Genomic DNA, 11,062 nt, shown 5'->3' on the forward strand with positions numbered 1-11,062 from the left:
ACTCCATGCCATGTTTCTCGTAGAAGGACAACTCGAATTACTTAATTGCCAAGCCCTCATCATGCTGAGGAGGACGAGACTCTTGCACCTCTTTAGGTTCTTTGCTCAGCCTTTCCCCCTTCCACGGCCTCTCCCCTTGTCTTTTGGCGGCAGAGTTGTGTCCGTAGAAAATAATCTTGATGTTAATCTTGATTTAAGTTGATAATGTTGATCTTAATTATCTTGATGTTAATCTTGACAGCACGGCAGAATGACTGATAATGTATAGAACGCGGCGCGGTATTATATGATCGTTGCCAGCGCAGTCGGCGCGTGACTAGAGCGTGATTGGCGCGCAGTTGAGGCGCGGTGAGCGTTGCCTAGGCGCAGTGCAAGCGTCGTTCGAACGCAATGCGATCTGAATGGTCGCAATAACGACGGAGTGGGCGCAGTGAAGCGTGATGCGGGCGTGGTGTTGAGCGTGGTGAAAGCTTGTTGAGCGCAATGAGATCGGGGTAAAGACGCACTTAGATCGTAGTATCGACGTAATTAGATCGTAGTATCGGCGCTGTGCCCGACTGGGGCCCAATTGGCCACGCTCTCAACCACGCTCACCACGCTCGGGCAAATTTTTGGAGCGTGGGACGATCGTGATGAGCGTAGCCCTGGTGTGAATGGGCCCTTACTAACATGCTAAGAACAGCGGGGTTAGGAGAATCATTTTCAATAATTAGCTTGACCGATCTTGGATACGGTATCTATTATTATTATATGCTAATACTAATACCAGGAGTATATAATAATAAACCGCATAGTATACCATATATACATATATATATATATATATATATATATACATATACATATATGTATATATATACATAGTGCCCTGTACATGAAGTACACTGGTTGCAGAGCAATATATATATACACACACACGCACGCACGCACGCACGCACGCACGCACGCACGCACGCACTATTTATATATCTATATCTACTACTTTTGCATTATATATATATATTGCAAAAGTAGTAAGTAAACATTGCGAAATATAGTAATAAAATGCACAGAAGATAGGTGAGAATAATGTGGATGTCTTTTAGTACATCGTATATTTTTTATATCTTGTTTTTAACCATACAGTGTGATCCTGGTCGCGGAATACATGCCTTATATGAAGCTCTGTACAAGGATCCAGTCAAGGTGGCTGTAATTGGTGACCCCTTATCTCCGGTTAGCGAAGCCACCGGTCAAGTGATCCATTTCTGGAATGTTATTATGGTGGGTTGACCACGTGCATCTCGTCAAACATTTTAGTACTGTTAGAAAATGTACAACTCCCAAACCATGAAAATGAGACTATATCAGTGATGATCGTAAGACCACTTTTATTATTGTGCAGTTGCGCACTATTGCTGGATAGCAAGAAAGCGCCTCGAGGCAGAACGAGAGAGTTTGTACCATCTTGAACCGCTAGACTGCTCTCATATTTCTCTGCCACAGTGTGCCGCCGGTGCCGCCTCGCCAAATCTGTCAAACAAGAAGAAATATCCCTGGTTCTTTCGTACTATCGGTTCGCAAAATGCTCAGAATCCAACGTACGTTGAGATCATACAGACCTACGGGTGGACTAGGGTGGCGTGCATTCACGAGTCGGTCGGACTTTTCTCTTCGGTGAGTTTGTAATGTCACATTTCATAGTTCTCTTCCCGAGTACACAGAGCTCCCGGTCGCGTGCCATTGACTGGTAATTCTCAGTCATTATGCTGAAATAAACGCGTTACCCGTATATTTATGTATATGAGATGATCAATATATAGACGTGAAACCTTGAATGCAGAGAGTATAGGATAGAACTGCAGGTTTCAACAATTTTTTTCAATATATGCACATTCTATGTTACAGGCAATGGAGGATGTGATACCGAAGCTGGAAGCAGCTAATATTACTATCATCACTAGTGAGATATTTACAGATAATCCCGTTCAGCAGATCGCAAACATCAAGGTAAAATAACCGTGGGGGCCCTACTGCGAATCAAAAATAATACAGCGATAGTTAAACAGCGAGGTAGATCGTGTAATTAGTGCGGCTGAATTTAATCGGTCAGCGTGCTTCTAAAATTACAACGATTATGTAATATGGAATATGGAATATGGATTATGGAATATGGAATATGGAATCGCCGGTGATCGTTATACTGGATACTGCCGAATTATCGGAGAAAATGACGAACAAGAAGGACGGAGAGGAGTTTAGTAATCCCGGATTCTGACCCGAGCTTCGCGATTTTTTTTAGAGACATGACGGAAGAATTATCATTGGGTTTTTCTACGAGGACATGGCCGTCAAGGTTTTCTGCGAGGTATGATCGTCATTGAGTTCCGCTAGCCGATTCCACATTCGATAGGAATACAAATCCGGTGGGCTGTTGTGTGAGCACCACACTAACGTCATCTCGGATTCAATCCGGGGCAGTATGATTCTGAACACCACAGATATGCTAGCTCGGATTCAATCCGGGCCGGCTGCAACGCGGGTACCATGGCTACATCAACCCGGATTACATTAATTCATAGCATTACATAGCGATTCATATAATCATCTGGATAGTATGCTCCTTTAAGAACGAAAGCCTTTGTAAACCTGCGAAGCCTATATGGTGATGGCATTTAGCTCCATCGATTGGCTGGCATGCATGGGGTTGCATTCCATGAATGCAGCTCAGAAGCGGTGTGAACTAGGCTTTTCTGTTATCACCATGACCTCCTGCAGAACAGCCCTGCAATAGTTTGCTTCGTTTCACATTTCTTGCGAAATAATAATGCAATGCTGAGATGACTTAGAGTAATTGTACATTAACGTCATTTTGAGATGTTGAGGTACCCATTTCACGTCTCCTATTCTCACAGTTGTACTACATTAATGCAATTTATTTCCCACTAATACACTATCTCTAACCCACAAGGCCTACAAAGCGGGAATCTACGGAGCACACTACCAGTGGTTAATTACTGGATTCTACAGCAAGAATTGGTGGCTGATAGACACACCACGACACGGATGCTTACCCGACCAGATCGCCGCGGCAGTCGTCGGAGTATTGACGTTTGCTCCATCATGGAAGAATCCAACTCGAGTGGTCGGGATATCGGGCTTGACAACGACCGAGGTGTTTTCCGAGTACGAGCTACGTTCTCGTGGACGGCAACTCTTCGCTGGCCACCAGATCGGGCTATGCTATGATGCTGTGTGGATAGTTGCTCTGATGCTCAATCGATCGCAGCAGATCTTCGAAGAGAAAGGTGATTGCCGCAAACTGAAACAAAGCTAGCATGCACGCTAGCAGACTATTGTTAGACGTGTACTCGTTCAGCATCGATGTATCCTTTACTGTGGGCCTATATATGCAGAGATGATAATGTCAGTGATAACGAAACAAGCAGTACTCTAACAGCGTGCGCATTTGAAGATGCAAATTTGTGGTATACAGTCATTGAACTCAGAAAGAAAAACTAAATACTAGCACCTACAGCTATATACCGTAACAACAACTATTATAGCGACGGGCACGCAGGTGCACGTACCTGAAGCCAACGGCAATAAAGAACGTAATGTTATGATCAAGCCTAATCCCGCGTCATGATTGATTTTTCCTCTTTTAATCGTTAAGGATTTGGACGAGGATTAGAGGACTTTCACTACAGCGACAAGGAAATGGCCCACGTCATGTTTGATGTTATGACGAAAGTTGAGGGCTGGGGAGTGCGTGGATACCTTAAATTTGACGAAAATCACGATATCCCTGAAACAGTCCAGATTCGGCAGGTTCAAGGTTAGATATCTGGCTGATCGTTGATTGATAACTGATTTGATTGATTTCATAGCATATCGTGGAATTAATATCATATAAAATCACATCATATCACATCACATCACATCACATCACGCACGCACGCACGCACGCACGCACGCACGCACGCACGCACGCACGCACACACACACACACACACACACACACACACACACACACACACACGCACACATACACATTCCATATAATCGCTTTATTTGTTCACGTAATAACAACGGTGCTGGACATATGCACATGAATGAAGCTGCAATAGAATGGTTCTGCATGTTTTATAATTTCCGCCTGTCGTCCTGTTTTATAGACGGGTTGTAATAACGAACCGTCTAATAGACAATGTCTATCATGGGATGATATTTGTTACTTATAAAAAGGGGAACACATCTGTATATTTTTATTTCCATTGTATATATAATGTGTGTTGTCAGATGTTAATTCGTAGTGTTGCGCGTAATGATTATAGTTCCCGCACACGCCCGCAACAGAGTACTAGTATATTATATACTTAAGCCCAGCGCACACGTGAGTAATTTTACTCAAATAAAATGACGCATAAGTCAAAAATTATCAAACACGTTTGATATTGAGTAAAATGACGCATGCGTCAAATTACTCAACGAAAATCCGCCGCACACGTGAGTAAAATGACTCATGCGTCATTTTACTTGAGTAAAATTACTCACGTGTGCGCCGGGCTTTATCAGTGCTCATCGGGTTATTCTAGCTGACAGGAAATGGCGGACCGTGGGCTATTATTTGCCCCAGGTCGGTGAGACACCAGCCCGAATGAGGTGGTTGGAAGGTTCACCAATTATATGGCAAGGTAATAATACATACATTTCAATTCATAAGCAACTCGAGGTATTTAGGAATGCGCGGAGAAAATATGCGTGCGTGCATGTACGCGTGCGTGCGTGCGCTTGTATAAATGGTGCATGCACGTGTATCCATGCGCGCGTGCGTGCGTGTGCGCGCGTGTATTTGGGTGCGTCTGTACGTGCGTGAATCTGCTCATTATCCTCAAAATGGCTGCTTTTATCCTTTGCAGTTTATGTTGACTATATTGGCAAGCAGTACAGACAGTTACACCATCAATTATTTTAGAACTGCGAGGAGATTCAAACATTACTTACTTTTTGTTAAAATACTTAAAATATATATTATTAGGTATAAAAGCTATTACCAAATCGTTAATAAATGACAACGTATGGATTTAGCGTATTTTGACATTTTTAAAGGAGGCGGTCCCCCAAAAGATTCCGTATTGCGTATTCTGATTGTACAGAAAGTAAATCCGCTCATTTACGGCGTCATGTGCGCTCTAGCAACGACTGGAATCCTTCTTGCCTTTCTCTTTCTGACGTGTAACGCCAAGTACAGGAAGCACAGGTATTAGCAGGCAGGCGTGTATGAAAGTGGTTAATTGTGGTAGCGTTAGAACGTTTGAAAGCTTCCAACACTTGCGTAGCAGTAAAAAACTACAGCGAAACTAGACGGCTTTGAAAAAATGATTAATTACTGACGTATTACTTAAATATTATGGCCTACATAGTTGTGGCACTGACTCCACCGGCATAATTCCACGCCATACTTGTTAAAAATGAGATGATGATCCATTTTCATGCAGTGTTATGAAGGCATCGTCACCAACTATGAATGGCATCATATTGTTTGGTTGCATTCTGTCGTATTCGGCTATCTATTTCGAGTTTACGCATGCCGACGACCACAAAGAGATGCTCTGTAAGGTAACGTAGCGTCAATACTTGATAAATTGTCCACATAACTGTTGGATTTATAGAAATATTATATAGACAAATGTGTTTTGCGGTAAGAATGCCGGGGAAAATTTCACGTATATGTGAAAATCTCTTTTTCATTCTTTGTAGTAATGTAAATTAGGTAAATACATGACAGATATTACAAAAGCTTATTGTCGGTTCCTTCAAAATATGATAAAATATAACTGCACTGCAACAAAGTTAGATTATGGCTACAGCTGGTAACTGGTGAATAATACCATTGAAGTAGAAACCAACAACAATTATGTTCATTCACGCGGCTCACAGCGGTTTCATGCGCAATATCGTGTGACAATGCCGCGTATTATTGCGCGAAAACTGCTGTATATCGGACAGTTTATTGTATAGCCAGTTCTATAACAAAGTATTGTATTTACAGCTGTCGATATGGACGTTGACGATAGGCTCGGGCATGGCACTTAGTTCACTCTTTCTAAAAGCATGGAGAATTTATTACGTTTTCACCAATGTGAATCTGCAGAAGCGGGTGAGAATACGTAATGCGGGAGTGGGAAGTAGGGATATATGTATTAGAAAGGGGAACAAAGACGTGAAGCAGCTTAAATATTTAATTCACCAAACATATAAATAATGATGGGAAATTGCTGAGCGATATGAGGCCCGGTGTGTTAGCACGCAATGCTTCCCACAACAAGCGTAGGCCTAACAAGCGTAACTAACCTAACGTCTTTTTCTAAAATTTGTCGATCTTACCAGCTCAGGGAAGTTAGCTCCCAGTTTCCAGTTCCTTATTCGAATAAGGAACTAGTAACTAGGCAAAGCAGTTACCAGTTCCCAGTTCCTTATTCGAATAAGGAACTAGTAACTAGGCAAAGCAGTTACCAGTTCCCAGTTCCTTATTTGAATAAGAAACTAGTAACTAGGCAAAACAGTTACCAGTTTCCAGTTCGAAATGCAACATTGAATAATTGAGAACTGGTAACTAGGCAAAATAGTTACTAGTTTCCTATTCGGCCAAATTAACCCTTTGGCACACATTTATTTAATCAGTTATCAGTTCGATACCCAGCTACTTATTCAGTTACCAGTTCAAATTACCAGTTCGAATAAATGTGTGCCAAAGGGTTAATTTGGCCGAATGCATAACGCTGAAGGGGTCGTTGTCGTATCAGGTACTACAGATATGTACCCGAGGTACGGTGTACACAAGTGTACCAGACCTGTATCTTCTCAGCATATATGTACCCTGTGTTTACATAAACGTACCTGCCCCTGAGATGTGTAATATTATGGATCAACGCATGTTGTTTGTTGATATAATATTTATTGTTCTGAAGAGCCATCCTCAGACACAGCTCACACTTCCAAGCACATTAGCAGAGAGCGCGAGTCTCTCGTGGAATATCGTACGCTCTCGTGCACGTCATAACGTTACATCATTACATCCCCCTTTCGAACTGGAACGTTACATCCCCCTTTTTTATAACAATAAACATGCGGACCTATGACAATTTATTTTTAACTTGCTGCGGTTTGTATCCATATAACTGACTGAGAACTAAAAACGTATAACATAATGTCATGATTCTTGTGAAAATATCCTTGCACTGTGTGAATAATGTTCCACATTTTTACACAAAATTCGTCGCTACAAAAAGGTTCACAAATAAATGTTTTCCGCATACCGGAATGTTCACAAATAAAACACTGTGAACTGGATTGTTCATCGCTTTGTACGTCTTTACCAGTTAACTAAACGAATAAAGATTCAATTATAATGCAAAACATCAGACTTGAGATTATGCGCACCACAAATCATAGCTTAATATAAGACTATTGTATGCATATTCCGTGCACCATTTTTAGGCGTCTGAATAACGTTTCGGCGTTCTAATCTGCCGCCCTGAAAGTGTTCTATACGTGTCACTGTTAACTCTACCGCCAACAGCCATTCCTGTTTTTGTGGTCACAGGTCTTTTAGTCGTGTTGTGATGCGGCCGCGCCTGTGTAGTCTGCGGCACAACGACTGGGTTGTCCTCAAAGTGGACTTGCTTGCCTGCTTTGGGCGCACTACGTAATTGTTGTCTATTACGCCTAAGGATTCTTCCATTTGGTGTTTCCACCATACAAGACCGTGGTTCGTGGCATTTTTGAATTACCTTTGCAGGTGACCACAGTCCAGTTTGCGGATCCTGCACCGTGATAGTCTCTCCCGTCATAAGGGGAGGTAGACCTATGGCTCCAGCTTAGTCGTGATAGTGTTTTTGGGTACCCTGTCTTTCTTGGAGGCGTTCCTGTACCCTATCCCTATCGTACGACTGTTGATAGCTGGGCGACGTTCTGACCGGAAGGTTACTAACCACTTTTCGGTTGAACATGAGTTCTGCCGGGCTTGGCAACTAACTGTCAATAGGTTCACCGAATCATCCAATATGTTACATTAACAGGCCGTAAAGTAGACGGTAGTTTGCGCATAATGCTTGGACCCCAAAGGAACTAAATCGTGCAAAATCTTGGCGCGAATAAATGGGTCAGCTATATATCTACCACCTAAACCCCTCTACCTTGAAGAAAATCACTACCACCGGATCCAGCACACGCAGATTCAACGCGCACCACGTGTGTTCCTCAATAACCTTGAAGCCGAAGAATGGATATGGTCAAATCAGCTGGACCCGGTGGAATCCGCAAGCTACTTGACCAACGTCAACACGGCAACCGTCGGCGTCAACAAAGCGCAAACCAAAATTAGTTACAACACAGAAGCCGCGAATTAAGGTCACTAAAACGACCTCCGGGCGTCGACGCGAGGACATTATCATGGCCTCACGTCGCGATAGTGACAGCCCGGCTCGAGCTGGCCGTTTGGAGCATTGGTTTTTTGCCGTTGTCGGCGTTTGGGCTAGTTTATGGTCGCCAAGACGCATTCGCAGAGAAGAAAATGGACGAGATTACTGGAAGCAAGTTAGGTAGGGAAAGTGGGCTGGTCGTAGGGATTTACCAATAGGCATACGACATAGCAGCTCTATGGTGAAAACCAGGGCCAAACAACATAAGGTGTTAACACAGTTGATGCGGCGTTGCGATAGAAAACAAGGCCTGATGTTCAACAGTGGGAAAAGTATAGTAGTGTACACGGATGCAACGTACCGTTTATGAAGTTCTTCGCGGATATGGTGGTAACGACGCAGATGGCGCACATCCAAGAGTCGTCAACGAAGATCGACGATCATAAAAGCGATGCACCCTGGCCACACCCCGAAAACAAGTACTGGGATACCATATGCAAGAGTCCTTGATGGAACTGGCACATATATTTCGCCGTTCATGTCATCACGTGTAAGCCCGAGAATGCTACAAGGCGAGATATATTGAGTTACCCGCAGTCTGGCTGTCACCTCCTAGCTACTAATCGCGTACGGCGAAAGCTGCAGTTGTTGACAGGTGTAGCAGAGTCAAACAGTTGATCTGCGACAACGTCAGCCGACAAAATGGCGGTAATCCAGATATGAAGCGATAATATTGACACGTGGCGTACTCACCCGCGTCCCTATGCTGAAAAGAAAACGAAGATTCCTGCGAGTGTTCGATGCACCCCTTCTTATGATATAGGGGCGCTTGGAGTGCGCGCGGCACTCATACCGGACAACCGTCCGATATGTACATTTGGCAGCGATATTAAGCCGTCGGGCGTAGATGACCTGGACGGCGTCGAAATGCACATGTCAGACAACCGAGCAACGTTATGCAAACATCGAGAACCGGGAGCTTGGCTTAGGCACTGTTTTGCGTGGAAAAGATTCCACATCGCCCTTCCTCTAATGGCCGCCACTCAAAATAAGAGTGTCGGACCAACAAGCCATTAGAGATGATTTCTCTGAAAAACTTCGACGTCGCAGCCCTCCACGATTACAGGCGGAATGATCGATGCGCGAACGTTACAAGGGTACGATTTTAATCCCCGATAAACACGGTATCGATCCGGTGACCAGCACAATGGCTCCCTGGAAGATTGAGTCTCTCGAGACAACCCAATCAGAGATGAAGCGTACTACAAAATTGACCTCAGACTCAGGTATTCCACGTGGCAGTTCTCGACGTCATAAGATTCAAGCAACTCCGAGAAAGAGTATGGGTACTTCTCAGACCTAAAGAGAACCGGCGGCAAATATCGGCCGCCGCTGTAATATCTCTATGGACGCCATGCCGCTAGCACCTAAATTATGCCCATTCTTTGCGCGCGTTGCAGACGTTATCATAGCCGGACTCTGGCCTCTCTAATGATGAGAGCAGGGCGCGAAACTGACGGTGCTCGCCCAGACGTGTCAAATAACTTACTGCGCTATCGCTTCAGCCTAGTTGGCCCCCTGCTCAGATAGTATATTGGTCCTTCCGAGATCGAAGCTGCGAGAAATGTGCCGAGAACGGACTGAGCTAACCTAAGAATTGGCGCCAAAGAGTGATGAGAGCGCCTGTAGAATACACTCCTAATGCGCATAATTAGGCACACCGATTATCCCCTAGTATGCCAGATTACACACATCGCGTGGTCACACCAGGGCGTTACCCGGCGAGTCCACTTAAGGCAAAATCGTTGTTGTGATTCTGGATCGGAAATATTTAACCAGGGATATTCGACAGAAGGTTGGTGGCAGAGCGGGATGCTCAGGCGAGGGGGAACACAGAAAAAACAAGTCAAGAGTCAGACATCACAAAGCTGACCAGCAACCCCAGCTAACCGAAACCCTTTGCAAGCTGTCAATCCTAACCAATATATGAGTGTCCCCCATGGACACGCGCAGCAACTGAGCCGCCTCAAATAGTATTGTTGTTTCCTGATAAACACTTTGGGAGCATAACTTTACTGTTCCAATTATGAAGACGGTGAGGGCAGAGTAACAGCCATAGGTACTGTTGGAGGGTTAAACAAGATTTCACCAAAATTTCGTACCGAAGTAAAGCACACTCGATTACAATGGCAGAATATTTAATACTACACCACATGTGTTACAACAGTTTCACACGCAAAAAAGAGTAGTAAGGAAAAATAACGATCATGTGTAATGCATGCACAATCCAGGTGGCAGTGTCAGCACAAACTAGTAAGAACAGATTCTGTCGACGAACCAAGAACCGGGACGAACCTGAGGGCGTATCATGTCCGAATAACGGATCGACCCACAATTTGGAATCAGCTAGAATTTTAGCGCAGCTTTCTAGCAGGCATCTGTGTACCGCATGTGTAAACACTGGGTAACACTCATCCCAGATCAGGGTGATGCCGGCTTGAGCACTTAGTAGTCCCGCTTCCGCCGCCCCAGGTACCCGATCGAATGGACTTCATGTGAAACGAAACGTGCGCACAGTCAAGCAAATTCTTAAGAAAGCTAAGAGGAAAACAAGGACAGATCCTGATCTGCTCTCTCTGTGGGTGTTAGGAACAACA

General features: G+C 44.1%; 1 protein-coding gene across 1 annotated transcript in view; it reads left to right on the forward strand.

The window, feature by feature from the left end:
* Positions 1-11,062, forward strand: part of LOC106813961 (gamma-aminobutyric acid type B receptor subunit 2-like) — a 38,900-nt gene that overhangs the window by 8,470 nt on the left and 19,368 nt on the right. Inside the window, exons 2-11 of the mRNA XM_014818215.1 lie at positions 1,126-1,263; positions 1,486-1,656; positions 1,888-1,989; positions 2,282-2,347; positions 2,951-3,287; positions 3,656-3,817; positions 4,578-4,676; positions 5,092-5,242; positions 5,481-5,601; positions 6,035-6,142. Of these exons, the coding sequence (XP_014673701.1) occupies positions 1,126-1,263; positions 1,486-1,656; positions 1,888-1,989; positions 2,282-2,347; positions 2,951-3,287; positions 3,656-3,817; positions 4,578-4,676; positions 5,092-5,242; positions 5,481-5,601; positions 6,035-6,142 (1,455 nt within the window). The remainder of the gene's footprint in view (positions 1-1,125; positions 1,264-1,485; positions 1,657-1,887; positions 1,990-2,281; positions 2,348-2,950; positions 3,288-3,655; positions 3,818-4,577; positions 4,677-5,091; positions 5,243-5,480; positions 5,602-6,034; positions 6,143-11,062) is intronic.

The sequence above is a fragment of the Priapulus caudatus genome, unplaced genomic scaffold (assembly GCF_000485595.1).
Source record: "Priapulus caudatus unplaced genomic scaffold, Priapulus_caudatus-5.0.1 Scaffold25, whole genome shotgun sequence".
Taxonomy (NCBI): Eukaryota; Metazoa; Priapulida; class Priapulimorpha; order Priapulimorphida; family Priapulidae; genus Priapulus; species Priapulus caudatus.